Below are 16,943 nucleotides of genomic sequence, written 5' to 3'. Positions count from 1 at the left end.
AAGCAGCATATTGACTTTGTGTATTCCTTTACAAAGCAGTTGTACCAATATCTAGTTATGTGTATTATAATAACATAGTTCATTTCCTCTAAAGCAAGGGCTCTTTTGATAGACATCAACTATAACTTTTCATTTTTTGAATTAAAAAACTAAATTTTTTTTTTACTTCTGTTTATTATAATACATATTGCTAGATCTTAAGAAAGCTGGCAAAGATATATTTACATTACGTTTCATTTATCACTTCTTTGTAGGCTAGGAAAATAAAACATTTATCTGTTCATTTTCTATTTGTAAAATTTCAGATGAATGAGAATATCATTTGTAACTACAACAGTCCTCTTCAAACTAAGCAAGGTCAATATTCAATCTTCCTTCTATTCTATAAATAGGACGAGTGACAATCATGCTGTTTTTACCAATTTTAAAAACAAGTTCTCAAGAAGGAACATATTTATTACAGGCGACTAGAAATATTCATTTGTAACAAGACTATTTATTAACTTTCCATCCGAAACAAATAATTCTGTTTAGTTTACTCATGTGAAAAATTCTAATGTAGAGGTAATTAAAACAGGTTTACAGATGAAAACAAATTTAAGGTGAAAACAATGACCATTACACGAAACTATTTTACAGTACACAATGTTTAGTGTGAACACGACTTCAGATATGGGAGAGATATAGGAGGGAATTTCAAAAACAATGTGTATAACAAGATTATTTTAATTTATACAAACGTACCTGTTGTGTGCCCCATGCTAAGTAATCAGGCTTTGTTGCTGCTTGATATTCATCTACTAACTGTTGAATTACTTCCCTTGAATTATCAAACTCATCCAAATTGTCTTTAAATATTGATTCCTTTTTAAACTGATCCATGAAGGCTTCTCTTTTTCTTAACTTGTCAAACTGATTTAATGTCCTTTCAAACAACTATTGGTATGAAAAAAAAGAAAAATAATTAAGTATAAATTCTCATTTATCGTTTATAAAAATAGATGTCAGTATGATTCATTTTAGAATTCACCTCATTGGCACTCATACCACATCTTATTATAAAATCCTATTTTAGATATATTTGGCATTTTAAACAAGATATGCTGATCTGTTTAGAGCATTTTTGAGAGAGTTTGTACAACCATTTAATCTTAAGTGTTGTGAGTTTTTTTAATCTATGGTTTCCTTATTTTTTCATATTTCTCTGGATTGCTAGATGTTTTGGCCTTATTGGTTTAGGTATCCACCACACAAAAACAATAAAATTTTATGTAAAGCAAAACAGGGACACATATTTTATACTTAACATTGGCTGTCTACATGACCTTAATGATGGGATTGTTTAGGTCTTGTAGTGACCTAAAATTGCTTACTCCCATGTCATTTGGTCTCTGGTGGAGAATTGTCTCACTGGCAATCATACAACATCAACTACTTTTTTTATATTGTATGATTTGCCAATTGTAGATAATTAATATACTTACTGATGAAATGCTAGTATGATTTGCCAACATTAATCCACTGACTCGGTTGGCTGTCTGTATGTAGGGTGATTTCCTTGACAAAGCTACTTGTATACTTGCTGGTCCCCAAGGGATAAACTGTGCTAGCTTACGTTCTCGAATTCTTTGTAAACTCTTGTGTACCTATTAAAGTATAATAAAAATGCTGAATGGAAACATATTTTTTGTTTACTTTTTAGGGTTTGTTGTGCACATGTTCTAAAATTATCATAATGTATGTCTCCTCAACAAATCATAAAAAACAGATGTCTCAAAATGGTTATTATCAGTTCAAAGCATGGCAACTGACATACTTTGGTTGCTATTTTATTGGTAACAAACTTCCTTTCTTCAAGAACATAGCATCTCAAATGTAGGATTGAAACTTCAATGTCTTGCTAGACCAAAAACATTAATTTCCCTCAAAAACTGCCCCTTTTAATTTTTTTTATTACAAATTCAAGCATTATTTATGGACAAGATTGTGGTGCAACTAAGATATGTATAGGTCTTGGTTTTGTTCCAATCCTCAAGAATGAAGATTTATGTAAAACATAATTTACGACAATAGGCTCAAGTAATGAGAAAAGCTCACATGGACCTTCAGGACAGGCCAGCTAAAAACTAATTTCATAATTTGCATGAGATGATTAATCATAAAAAAGCTTTTATGTCAAATTTTCATAAAATATCATGAATGTTTGATAAAGTAATTGATATCTTTGGTAGAATGCCAGAGAGATCCATACAGTTACACACAAGTTATTGTCTGGAAACCAGAAAAATGCTTGTTTTTGGCCCCTTTTTGCCCTTAATTCCTAAACTGTTTGCCCCATAACCCTTAAAATAAATAGAACCTTCTACTTATGGTTTTAAACATTGAGGTACAATTTCAGAGCAATTGAAATACTTATGCACAAGTTATTGTTATGAAACTAGAAAGAATCATAAATGCTTGTTTTGGGCCCCTTTGGGCCCACAATTCCTAAACCGTTAGGACCATCATTTCCAAAATCAATCCCAACCTTCCTTTTGTGGTATTGAACTTCTTAAAAAAAATTATATAGATCCATTCACCTTTACTTAAAACTTATTGACCGGAAACCACTGTGTCTTTGGACGAAGACGCAGACGATGAAAACAACGACATCATACCATTATACGATCCCAAATTTTTTTTTGCGGTTGTATAAAAATCTAACCTCAGACTGTATCTAAATGACAACAGCAAAAAAAGTATCAAATTCCATGTAACCCTACAAAACATCATAATCAAGCTCAAATCAGTTCAATACATCAATGCAAGGAACTATTCAAGATATTAATTAGACGAACTACAATAAAGTTTAATTAGACACATGATGGCATCTAATGAAATACCTCAATTTTTGGTCAGGCAAGCTTATAAATGGTGGAGGAAATTACCTGTGTTGGATCTACTTCTCCCTGGATAATGTTTAATATAGATATATAACAATGATTAGCTTGTCTGTGTACAGGTGTAGATACCATCATGTTTTTAGGTTGTAGCAATCTTCTCATCACATCTAAAACTGTTGTCTTTCTTACACTAGCTACCTACAACATAATGCAATTCATAACTAATGAATCTATCAAACAAGAATAAACAAGTTAAACTCAGTAGCTCACTGATGATATCCCCACCACAAGTGGATAATATTAATAGTGTAAAAATATGCAAGTGTTCGGTAAACAGAAAGTTGTTGAGTGATGACTCTGAAAACGCATCACACGTTATAGCTGACTTATATAAACCCTTAAACCAAATTTCAGTAATCCTTGTATTGTAGTTCCTGAGAAAAATGTGACGAAAATTTTTAACTTGGCTATCATGTGTAAAATCATACAAGTGGTCGGTAAACAGGAAGTTGTCGAGTGAAAAATATTCATGGGATTGATGAACTGAAGGAAGGATGAACAGACAGAGGTAAAACATTATACCCCCCCTTTTTAAAGCGAGGGTTTAATTAGTATTATTAAAGTGAAATTCAATAAAGACATGAAACTGAGAACACAATATCAAAATATGTTTTTTTAATTTTAAACACTGGTTTAGGTATAAGTAAAACAATTTAGTCCTGACTTTTTTTATTCTAATATTCATTTTGTAGATGTGTAGCCTTTTATTTTATATTACCACAATAATGATAAAGTGATGTAAACATCTGACTGACTCAACTGTACATCTGTAGGTTAACTGGTATGATTAAATGATTAAAACCTTTGTTACCCTTACCAGTGCAGCAGTTGTTAGGGGGGGCGGGTGTAGACTGACTCACCTGTGTATCTATAGATGTAAATGATTAAAACCTTTGTTACCATGACTTACCTGTGCAGCAGTTGTTAGAGGTGTGTAGCCTGTCATTAAGTAATGTAACCTAGGTGTTGGTATAAGTGAGGCTATCAGTGCCTTATCGGTGCAGCAGTTGTTAGGGGTGTGTAGCCCGTCATTACGTAATGTAACCTTTGTTACCCTTACCTGTGCAGCAGTTGTTAGGGGGTGTAGACTGACTCACATGTGTATCTATAGATGTAAATGATTAAAACCTTTGTTAACATGACTTACCCGAGCAGCAGTTGTTAGTGGTGTGTAGCCTATCATTAAGTAATGTAACCTTGGTGTTGGTATAAGTGAGGCTATCAGTGCCTTACCTGTGCAGCAGTTGTTAGAGGTGTGTAGCCTGTCATTAAGTAATGTAACCTTGGTGTTGGTATAAGTGAGGCTTGCATGACTAACCTGTGCAGCAGTTGTTAGAGGTGTGTAGCCTGTCATTAAGTAATGTAACCTTGGTGTTGGTATAAGTGAGGCTTGCATGACTAACCTGTGCAGCAGTTGTTAGAGATGTGTAGCCAGCTGTCATTAAGTAATGTAACCTTGGTGTTGGTTTAATTGAAGCTATCAGTGACTTACCTGTGCAGCAGTTGCTAGAGGTGTGTAACCTGACTTACCTGTGTATCTATAGATGTAAATGATTTAAACCTTTGTTACCATGACTTACCTGTGCAGCAGTTGTTAGAGGTGTGTAGTCCGTCATTAAATAATGTAACCTTGGTGTTGGTATAAGTGAGGCTATCAGTGACTTACCTGTGCAGCAGTTGTTAGATGTGTATAGCCTGTCATTAAGTAATGTAACCTGGGTGTTGGTATAAGTGAGTCCATCAGTGCTTTACCTGTGCAGCAGTTGTTAGAGGTATGTAGCCTGTCATTAAATAATGTAACCTTGGTGTTGGTATAAGTGAGGCTATCAGTACATGTGCAGCAGTTGTTAGAGGTGTGTAGCCTGTCATTAAGTAATGTAACCTTGGTGTTGGTATAAGTGAGGCTATCAGTGCCTTACCTGTGCAGCAGTTGTTAGAGGTGTGTAGCCTGTCATTAAGTAATGTAACCTGGGTGTTGGTATAAGTGAGGCTATCAGTCCAATCAAATCATTGTTCATGTAGCCTGGATACCGTAATGTTGTTGTACTGGTTGACATTACTGTTGATACCTAGAATTTAAAAATATATCAACTTCATGTAATGGTATGAGATATAGTTATAACATGTGATATGATTGCAAATAAGACAACTATTCAAATGAGTTCAAACAAGTGAAACTGCGAGCTACTGCTCACTGATGATATCCCTGCCGACAGTGGATAATTTTAATAGTGAAAAAATATGCAAGTTTTCGGTAAACAGGAAGTTGTTGAGTGATGAATCTGAAAACACATCATAGGGTATAGTAGACTTGTATAAATCCTGAAACCAAATTTCAGAAATCCTTGTATTGTAGTTCCTGAGAAAAATGTGACAAAATTTTCAACTTGGTTATCATGTGTAAAATCATACAAGTGTTTGGTTAACAGGAAGTTGTCGAGTGATGAATCCGAAAATGCATCACAAGGTATAGCAGACTTATATAAACCCTGAAACCAAATTTCAGAAATCCTTGTATTGTGGTTCCTGAGAAAAATGTGACGAAAAATATTCATGGGACGGACGAACGGAAGGACAGACAGAAGTAAAACAGTATACCCCTTTTCAAAGCGGGAGTATAATTAGCCGGATTTAATTTATAAGTAATTATAGGTCACTGACTAGGCCTTCAATTGTGAGCAAAACCCATAACAGATAGTAATCTTCATAAGGCTCTGACATGACAAAATGTGAAACATTTTAAGTAAAAAACTAAAAGCATAACCTATGACAAAACAAAAAGCAAACATTTTTATAGTAACACAGTAAGAGAGAGTATATCATATGGCTATAAATTAATTTTGTAACTTCTTTAATAACTGTGAAGATATTGCAATTTTGTATTATTATGATTAAAATTATCATGTAAATCATATTAACATTTGAGTGTTTTTGCAAGCAGTGATTGGAGTGTTGTGAACATATCAGTTGTTCCATGGTATATTACACTTACCAGTTGGTTAATCTGTGCAAATGATGGAGTGTCAATGTGTAATCTATCTGCTGCTATTCTGTGTAAAGCTGTATTATCTAAAACTACCTGTAAAATTCAATCATTTGCATTCATAATACATTCAGTATTAAGCTTTATCTGTTTTGAGTATGTTTTAAGAACATTTAAATGATTGGACTAAAGCATAAACATTCGTAGATATTTTAAATCTTGAGAATTTGTTTAGGTCACATTTATCTGGTCTACAGATAAGAACTGTATAGTTTATGCTTTCAATACCTCAAGACTCATCATTGAATGTTGTTGAGAGCTAAATATAATTATCCAATACAGGTAAGGCTTTCATTGTATTTTCAAATTAAATTAAAATTAAGCTAAATCCATACAGAAATTTGATGTTGATTTTAAGTGAGTATCCACAGCTAACATATCATTACTTAAAAAGATACTGAACACTTAACTAAACTATAGTCATTCATGCTGATTACTACTTACAAACTATCCCCCTAGACCATTCCCATTTCTTAAAATTTTTAATATTGATTTAAGAGCAAAACTAAACACATCTAATTTATATGTAAAATATTTGTCCACAAACAAAATGCTTTACTGAATTGCAAAACTATCTGGAATCTATCAAAGCATTAAATAATATTTTTTATTGCTATAAGATGATGAAATATTGACCTTAATATGTTATCATACATGTATATACATAAAATATACATTAATGTCCACAAATCAGTTGTCATTAATATCACAGTTGAATTCACGGCCGAAACATCACCATGTTCATAATCAATGTTCAAACAACTTGGAGCTGTTTATATATCCTGACCTCTTCTGAATTCTCTGTATTCAAAACCTCTTAATAATTACTCTGACATGGTATATTATTATTCATACTATTAATTATTCTGAATATCATGAAAACTTAAATTTAAAACTTACAACACAATCTGCATTCTGTGTCAGTCTTTTAAGGGTCAATAAAGAATTATATGGTTGCACAACAACATCTGAGATTTCATCTAAGTTTGGAAAAACTGAATAAGTCTGGATTAATTTCTTTGGAAATCTGAAAACAAGAACAGTAAAGAACTTCATAGTTTTAATTTCTGCTTCCATCTTATTATGATGGAACTGACTGATTATACTTAAATGTCTTCTCACTGTCATTTATTCTCATTCAAAAATCATACAAAACAAGAATGTGTCCCCAGTACACGAATGCCCCACTCGCACTATCATTTTCTATGTTCAGTGGACCGTGAAATTGGGGTAAACCCTCTAATTTGACATTAAAATTAAAAAGATCATATCATAGGGAACATGTATACTAAGTTTGAAGTCAATTGGACTTCAACTTCATCAAAAACTACCTTGACCAAAAACTTTAACCTGAAGCGGGACAGACGACGAACGAACGAACGGACGGACGAACGGACGCACAGACCAGAAAACATAATGCCCCTCTACTATCGTAGGTGGGGCATAAAAATAAATCAATTACAAGTTATGTTTGTCTTACTTTTATATTATATGGTGTAGTTGGACAGAAAAGAGGGCTTGTATGCAGGTACAATTTTTTGTTAGCCCTACTCAGCTGGCCCTACTATATTGTATGCCTGTATCAAGTCAGTATTGAGGGTCCAAAAGTTATATATGTTGAGAATAAATTCACATTATAAGAAAAACAAAAATAAGAGGGTTAAGCGAAATATAAATGAGTCATTATTACATATAAAGTGTACTAAATACTAAAATAATCTAGCATTAATACAATTGTTAAAATATAGAGTACTCTTCTCATTGTTGAATTATTTTCAATCCTCTATGTTATAGATAATGCATATTTTAAGGTTTTTCATGTCGTAGAACACACCGAGGGGTGTCTTTCTTTGAGCAATCCTGACAACCCAAGGTAAATTTAAAGACACAAAGACGAATATAAATACATGTAGGTCACAGTATGATTTCCTATTCAGCGTTTATCGTCCTGAACATGCATGGAATATTTGCCACTGGACGTTAAGCAAGCAACCAAAAATCAACCAACCTATTCAGTGTGACTAAATAAGATTTTCAAAATCTAACACACGAATATGTTAAATCTGGCTTTTTATTTATGAAAGTCTATATTAAACTGCATCTCACATATATGATAATGTTTCTTTATTGTAGCGATAAATTAACAAAACTTCACACGTTATTTGTTTCTAAAATTAAAATGCAGGCAATGAAGGTTTCTTTTACATCTATCATCAATTGAACTTTAAAATATAAATTTCCAAATCGGCAACAAAAAACTATCAGACGAATAAAATTTTGAAGTAAATTATAGATTGCATTTTTATCAAGGAAATAATGACCTCACACAGGTCATTATTTTATGCCTTTGAGCATATTTCATTGAAACATGGTATTGTCCGGGTTGATTCTGAAAAAGAATGACCAGTCGTTCTGAAAGAAAATAACTCCATTTAGGTATATAAACATGGATATTTTGTGGCATAGAAACAGTTATAAGTTGACACAAAGAAACTGTATATTTTTATTTGCAAACCTGTCATTTAATCTTTCTAATAAATATGATCCCATTCCTGATCCTGTTCCACCTGCTATTGAATGACAAAGGACAAAACCCTAAAAATAAAAGTAAAAAATCTAAATTTGGTTTTATTTTCAAATTTTAGTGGGAACAGATCAACTTTTCATAATGCAACTTTCTGTTCCCTAGCATCAATTCAAACAAAAATTACTTTTAAAGTATTTTGAATAACTTCTTTTATGAACTAAGATTCCAAGGTAGTGTATTTTTGTTGTAGCAATAATGAAAACCATATTATTTTAATGAACTACCATTGAAATCTAGTGATATGTCTTACCTGATTTAATTTTGATGTACAAATGTAACATGCAAATTACTTTTCTAAGGTTTGCAATTGTTGAATATATATAATAATGGTGTTGTCTTACAGATATACGTTTAAAATGTGAAGCAAATGAATTTACTAGTAGTTATTTTGAATATATATTAATAGTGATTATTATAGTTAACCAATAAAAATTAATTTTGTAATTTAGTATTTGAGTTGTTACTAAGGCAATCCTGATTGATAATAAAGTATATATATTTTTGCTGTAATGAAGTTTTTTTTATTTAGTATTTACCTCCAGACTGTCACTTCCATCAGCTTCTCTGTCTATTATATCAAATATTTCTTCATATAATTTCTCTGCCTGTAATATAATACATATAGAAAGCATTTAATTGTAAAGTATTGTAGTATATCCCTCAGAGGGAAACTAAAAACTGAAAACAAACAATGATACTACACCAGTACAAATAAAGCTTGAAATTATCAATGTCATCAGTGACCAAAAATGTGTTAAACATTTTTTCAAGCTTTCCTATACAATAAAAGGGTTATTGCATGAAAATTGGTGAATTTAAGTCCTCGTTAAATAAATGAATTACACTCACAAGCTCATGCAATAACCCTATAATATACTATTTGACTATATATATAGGGATATATCCCATTTTTAATAATTTAATTTTGGATGTAACACATATTCTGATTGGCTGACATTGTTTTGTTTATCAGCTTATAGACATAAATGTGTCATGTGATCGTGACGTCATCAATGTTGTTCATGGTTTACCCTGGTTAAAATGGAATTTAGAATTAAATTATAAGAAATGACTGTAATATTCGAAATAACACAAAAAATGTGGTTCACACTTTAAAATAACCCCGCTATGCAGGTTATTCAGTGTGCACCACATTTTTGATGTTATTTCTTCACAAACAGAAAAAATATTACAGTCATTCCTTAAATAGAATAACTGTGGCATAATATGTGTACCACTATTGTTTAGGCTGTATGCCAGTTATTGTAAGTAGCTTCATTAACTGCCCTAATAATTAAGATGACCATCAAGCCCAAATTTCAGGTTTAATTGGGTAACCTAGCTATAAACTGAAATTTTACATCCAGCTGATCATTTTGTAGTTTGTTGTGTATTGTTTTTAGAACTATGGTTTGTCAATTATTTCTTGATCATTATGGTGCCTGCCTCTTACTGACTAATGATTTTTAAATGCGGCCTTGGTAATTTTTCACTTATTTTTGACCAAAAAGCAATCATAATTATTTTGACATGGTATAAAAATTAAGAAAGGTTATTTGTTGTGTTTGTTCATTGTTTAAATATGATCAGCATAGCATCAGATCTATGTTTTAGAAAATAGAATGTTGTCTGCACCTGTCTTTATCCCTTGATCTGGTTTTACAAGTGCTTTTACCTTGCTTGTATAGGCACAAGTTTATTGGACTGTACTCATGTAACAGTTTAGCCAGTAGTTACCAGTTATTCCCCCTTGTTTTCAAAAGCAGACAAACATTTACTTTGTATATCCACCTCCACCTTACCCAATCTTCTTTCCCAAGTGTTTTCAAAGACAACAAATAGTTTGCATTGTACCTGTGTATATCCACTAGCCCAGTTATTACCAGCACCTCCCCCATGCTTTGAGAGGTAGACATTTTCTGGGTTATATAAATTAGCATATGGAGAGTTCATTATAGAGTTGATAACCCTGGGCTCTAAATCCAATAAAACTGCTCTGGGAATATAATGTTCATCATCAGCCTACAAAATAGAATAACCTATAGTTAGTTTGACAATTTTAACAGCCATGCAAATGTTGACTTTTGAAAATGATACAAGGAGACACCTGAACATGTAGGATGTTAATGCAAAAAACTAGATAAAATCACACCCTCTACATTGTACTTTTCTATCAGTCATGAATTATGATAAAGTCATCATTAATGTGAAACTTAGGCTACATCTTTTCCCCTAAAAGTCATATGAAAAGAGTGACTTGTGACAAATAATATTTCTCCAATTCTTGAACTAATGCATGCATATTATATCATAAACTTAGTCTTCCTTGCATGATTTAATCTTTTTTTACGTATCCATATCATATAATCGTCAAAAAAAGTCTCTCGGTCTGAAATGATGTAAAAATATGGCAGCTAATTAATTGTCATGTTTTGAAGCTGTAGTTTACCGATTGTCACCTGAGTAAACAATCAACATGTATGTACAATACCATCATAATAGTTTTTAATGACAGATCCATGTGTATTGTGATCACACGATTTTTACAAGAAAGGTCACACGGCTGAGTGGAGCGCTGAGTTCATTGCATACAGAAATCATATCGGCAAATTGTTTGCTGGAAGCAAGCAATTAAAAAGTAGTAAACTTCTTCTTAATTTAGACAGATTATAGAATTTTCTTGAGAAAAAAGTATATTTACATAAGTTTTATAATAAACACTAGCCATTTAGTTACAAAAAAACATATGCATAGTTTGTTTTTTTCAATTTGAAGTTTAATATGAATTTAGTTTTTCTTTTAATAACATTAACTCTTTACAAGTAACATGCATGAAATATGAAATTATGAATAATATCAATTATTATTTTTATCTCTTATTTGTAATCAGAGGTAAAAGATAGCTTGTCAATTATACTGAAATACATGTAGCATTATCTCTTTTAGTTTTTCAGATTTATTTTTACTTGTTTAAATAATTCATGTTTCATTTTCTTCTGGATTTAATCTTTAGACTAAATTGCTCTACATGTCTAGATCTGTTCTTACATGTATGTAAACACTGCATTTACAAGCCTCCAGAGAACAATTTCTAAAATTCTTGCACAATTGCCAAACACATGTGCATAGTAAAATTCTTTTAAAAATTCATGAGACAAAAGTTTGAACTTACCGGTAAATAAAGAAAATATAACACAAGCCAGGAAAAAATATTACAAACTTGTTTTGATAAAGTCTGAAACTTGAGAATTCCCAAAATTGTTTGTTAAAGAAATTTTTGGAGGTGCATAAGAGGAGATCATTCTAACATTGAAAAATAAAATCTGACATATTGACATGTACTAGAGTTTTAAATCATTTATATGATCAGGGTTAAATTAAACAGGTACCTATAGATTTAACTATTTTATTTCATGAAAGATAAGCTATACATTGTTATGTTAATTGGTGAAGCAGCTCATCTATTTTAATCTAATAACTAATATAAAAAATTATTTTTAAATATGAAATCATATTACTTAAGTACCTGATAAAAAAATACATCTTTCCTGTCTGTGCCCTCTGTTGCAAAGTCCTCAAGTATCCCCTCTGAAAAAAATGCATTAACATTTACCAGAAAATCGCAATCTCTCTACAGTCACTGTTTCATATCTGTATCCTGCCATGACCAGAGCTCCAGAGAAGAATTCATAAATAAGGATATAAACCAAACAATTTTTATGTAATTATTGCTTTTTTAATATGCAAAATAAATTTCATTCACCCATCAGACAAAGATTGAATTGGAATTTATTCACCATCAAGCTCCTGAATACTTTTGGTATTGTATATGATTTTTTTTTAAAACATCATATATACAAAATAAATGAGGCCGTTAGTTTTCTCATCTGAATTGTTTTACATTGTCATTTCGGGTCTTCTTAATATAGCTGACTATGCGGTATGCGCTTTGCTCATTGTTGAAGGCCCTACAGTGACCTATAGTTGTTAACATCTGTGTCATTTTGGTCTTTTGTGGAGATTTGTCTCATTGTCAAGCATACCACATCTTCTTTTTTTATCTTATTTTAGAAACATTTGAAACTCAAACAATTCAAGCAATTTTATAACAGAAAAAAAACCAGATTAAGATATATATATATATATGTTTTCCGGCATTACAATACAATGTAGTAACTATTTAACAAAATGTGTACAAGAATAATGGGTGTCTAGAAGTATGATCACATTGGTCTTCTTTTCATTGCTCAGCTGCACAGAATGTTTTAAACTAAAGTAACATCTGGTCAGAATCGTTATTTTTTATATAAATAATTAATTTATTGGTCAGGTAGCATGGTTAGAGTGATTTTCTCTGTATATATGCACATGTACACTAAAGAATCCTAGTACTAAATCTAAAATCGGTCTGTTGTTCAGCAAAATTTCTTACAGACAAGTGACAGGAGCTACATCATGTACATATTGTATTAAATGTTTTGTTTCTCATCTTGAATATGAAAAAAATGTCATTTGATACATGTATGCAGCAAGCAATTCAACAATCATCATTTAATATCCTACACCTAAACAATATTGAATAAACCAAATAAATAGCTGCTTCATCACTATGATCACTGGAACCAGTGATTTTGCTAGCACTTGTCATTTTTGTCATTTACAGTTTTCAAAATATTTCAAATCAATTTCATCACTTGATTATGGAAATTTTTAAAGTGTTAAAATATTTTTGCATGCAAATAATATGATTCTACCAACATACATGTACAAAATGTACATGTAACCAATAAAACTGGAGTTTAAAACAATAGGACAATGCATGTTCAATTTTTCTCTTTTTTTTTGTTTCACATTTTGTTGCCAAATATCTTTTATAGATAACTATTGTACTACAAATGTATAACATGTATACTGGTGTGGGAATCACCATTGTCGGTAATCTGTAGTGTTTGAGGCCATATGATAACCTGTAGTTGTTTATACAAAATGTACATGTACATGTATATTAATTCTCTAATTTTTTGGTGGATAGTTGTCAGATTGGCAATAATGCAACATCACATTCATTGACATTATTATCATTTATAATGTTCTATATTTATCATGTTTATTTGAGATCTTTTTCATCAACAGTAACTTATATCGTAGCTTACCAGGACTGATTCCATGCTCAGAGCAAAGCTGTTTCCAGAATTCCATACCAACTGAAATATACAAATGTCACTTTAATGTTTTGAATTGTTTTTCATACATGAAAGTTATTATGATACCTTGTTGAGAAATTGGGTATTCTGTCAATGTACCTAGTATAAAGAAGAGAGTAGGGAGAAGTGGAATTCCATTACTGATAAGTGATCTTTTAGAGTGTTGGTGGTATATCGAGGAAAATACTTACTACCAGCCCCTTAATCGTGTAAATATGTACAAAATGTATGGCTATCATATACTGGGTCACGAGAGTGACCGAATAACCATGATACAATGTAACACTTGAAATTTTTATATTAGCACATATTGGTGACTTAAGCTTTTGAACATTGATTATAAAATAATTATAAATATATTATCGATGTATTTTATAACTTAAAATTGATTTACAGCAAGCAGGTAAGTTCATAAAGATGATCTTAAATATAGTGTGTACATCCAACAGAGTGACCACGGAATTCACAATGGCCGCCATGTTGGATGTACTCACCAAATTTTAAATGATCTTTATAAACTTATCTCCTTTCTGTAAATCATTTTTAAGTTATAAAATACATCAATAATATTACAAAATGTATTAATATATAATTATTTAATAATCAATGTTTAAAAGTCACCAAAAATTATGTGCGCTAATATTAAAATTTCAAGAGTTATTTGGTCATTACAAGTGTTATTCGGTCATTGGAGGTACTGATCATAGGTAATCATATACTTACTTTGTCCTAACTCAGTAACTGTAGCATGTGTAGTGTTTTGATTTCTCTTGGCATTTTGATTTATTATGTATTCAACATTATCTTTTTTAGGTGGGGTAACTATTTTACATACAAAAGTATGGTTACCCTATAAGGGGTGTAAAGATCCAGAGAAGAAGAAGCTCCTGTCATGTCTGTAGTTACATGGGTATCAGGTCCGTTCACAGCCCAATACACTTTGCACCCTACACGTTCGCAACCAAGGTCTGTTCGCACTCTTCACGTTTGCGCCCAATTTTAATTCAAATTCCAGTTGAATAATTGAAAAATCATGATTGTTGTTTTAAATTGAATGTATTTAGCTTGGTATGAGTAAAACATTAAAGATTTTAAATGAAAAACACAGAAGATAATTGTTTTTAACAGCTTGGTTGGTCCCTTTGATCTGAAACAATGAAACAATAAAATATAGCAATACACAATTATAACCAAAACATGATAAAATTTATTCAACACACACAAAAAAAAACGTAGTCAGAATCTCACTTTATTTTGAACAAGTCAATGAAACAAAGTTATAGCAATACACTAACCAAAACATGATTAAGAGTTATTCAACACAAAATAAAACGTTGACAGAATCCCACTTTATTTAGAGGTATCAGGTCCGTTCGCGCCCAATATACTTTCGCACCCTACACGTTCGCACCTCGCACGTTCGCACCCAAGGTCCGTTCGCGCCCAATTTTAATTCAAATTCCAGTTGAATAATTGGAAAATCATCATTGTTGTTTTTAATTGCTTTCGTGTAAATACTGAATGTATTTATAGCTTGGTATGAGTAAAAGATTGAAGATTATAAATGAAAAACACAAAAAATAATTGTTTTTAACAGCTTGGTCCCTTTGATCTGAAACAATGAAACAATAAAATATAGCAATACACTATTATAACCAAAACATGATAAAATTATTCAAGACTTAAAAAAAAACGTAGTCAGAATCTCACTTCATTTTGAAACAAGTCAATGAAACAAAGTTATAGTAATACACTAACCAAAACATGATAAAGACTTATTCAACACAAAAGAAAACGTTGACAGAATCCCACTTTATTTAGAAAGGAATATTATTTTTTATAACAAATTACACTATCCAAAACATGATTAATTAAGATTTATTCAACATAAAAAAATGCTGTATCACTTTATTTTGAGACAATGAAAACAATAATACTTATAAGAATACTACTTAATCACAAAGTTTAAATTGGGCGCGAACATGTAGGGTGCGAACGGACTTTGGGTGCGAACATGTAGAGTGCGAAAGTGAAAGGGGGCGAACATGAGTGGGTGCGAACGTGAATGGGCGCGAACGGACCCGGATTCTTATTTAGAAAGGGTTATTAAAAACAAAACCAATTAAAATTGGGTGCGAACATGTAGGGTGGGAACTGACTTTGAGTGGCGAACATGTATGGTGTAAAAGTGAAAGGGGGCGAAAATGAGTGGATGCGAATGTGAATGGGTGCGAACGGACCTGGATTACGTTACATGTAAACATGTAGCACCGTGTATATGGTGTAGGTGGCTGGCATTTGTTTAGCTGCTGTTTTAGAGATAGTTAGACAGTTCAATGCAAATGTTAAGAAAGATCGCTAAAACAAATGTTAGTCGTTCTTCTAAAATTATTACGCTGAATGTAACATATACACTGATCAAAAATTATATTAAAAAAATAATTTTGGAGAAACATGGGTCTTCTTTCTTATCTCTCGCAAAATACTCTCCCACCTATCCTGCTAACTGTATAAAAGAAATATAAATACTTTGATTTCCACATTGTCCTAACTGTAGTGTTATGATTTCTCTTGGCATTTTGATTGATTTTTTCTTTCAACATTTATCTTTTTCTGTTTTTGTTCAGAACTGAATCGAAAATGGCGGCAATGTTGATGTTTTGAACTTCCGGTTAAACTAAATTTAGAGTCCGAGCTCGATTTGCAAATCCGATAAGCTGGTTCTCGACTGACTACTACACTTTGTTTAAGTGAAGCGTAATACAAGCGGATTCCAGTTTACAAATCCGATTGAAACTCTAAAAACAAAATCAGATAAGATAAGATAAGATACGATTTTTTATAAGAAAACTTTATTTTGATTCGGCATAAGTACAAATAAGCAACACAAGCTCTAAGAGGAAATTTTGGACGAAAGTTTCGATATATATGCAAAATATCTGATCTTTCTAAAACCAAGGTGCGTCTAGTGCTATATAAAATTAAAAGCCTGGTGGTATTGTTGTAGTCTTATCACCCAAGTATAAAAGAAATTTTGAGCAACAGAAACCATGCTTCTGGTTTTGAATTCAAAAAAGTATCTAACGAAAATGTCGAAAAAAAATTTGAATAAAATAAACATAAAGAAGGCTACAGGAGCTGATGCGGGTATTCCAGCGGATCCATTC

The 16,943-nt window shown here is 31.6% G+C and overlaps 1 protein-coding gene across 1 annotated transcript; it reads right to left on the bottom strand.

The window, feature by feature from the left end:
- Nucleotides 1–16,461, bottom strand: LOC139505158 (tubulin gamma-1 chain; the record flags this gene model as incomplete). The annotated part of the gene is given in 13 exon segments (XM_071294941.1): nucleotides 1–255; nucleotides 745–936; nucleotides 1,485–1,646; nucleotides 2,928–3,080; nucleotides 4,862–5,011; nucleotides 5,935–6,021; nucleotides 6,886–7,012; nucleotides 8,501–8,580; nucleotides 9,109–9,177; nucleotides 10,427–10,594; nucleotides 12,099–12,160; nucleotides 13,726–13,776; nucleotides 16,306–16,461. Coding segments are annotated over 13 exon segments (1,365 nt in total). The 5' UTR covers nucleotides 16,355–16,461.
- Between the last annotated feature and the right edge of the window lie 482 nt (nucleotides 16,462–16,943).

This window comes from Mytilus edulis, unplaced genomic scaffold (assembly GCF_963676685.1).
Source record: "Mytilus edulis unplaced genomic scaffold, xbMytEdul2.2 SCAFFOLD_1676, whole genome shotgun sequence".
NCBI classification, from domain to species: domain Eukaryota; kingdom Metazoa; phylum Mollusca; class Bivalvia; order Mytilida; family Mytilidae; genus Mytilus; species Mytilus edulis.
This window is presented reverse-complemented; position numbering and strand designations above follow the sequence as displayed.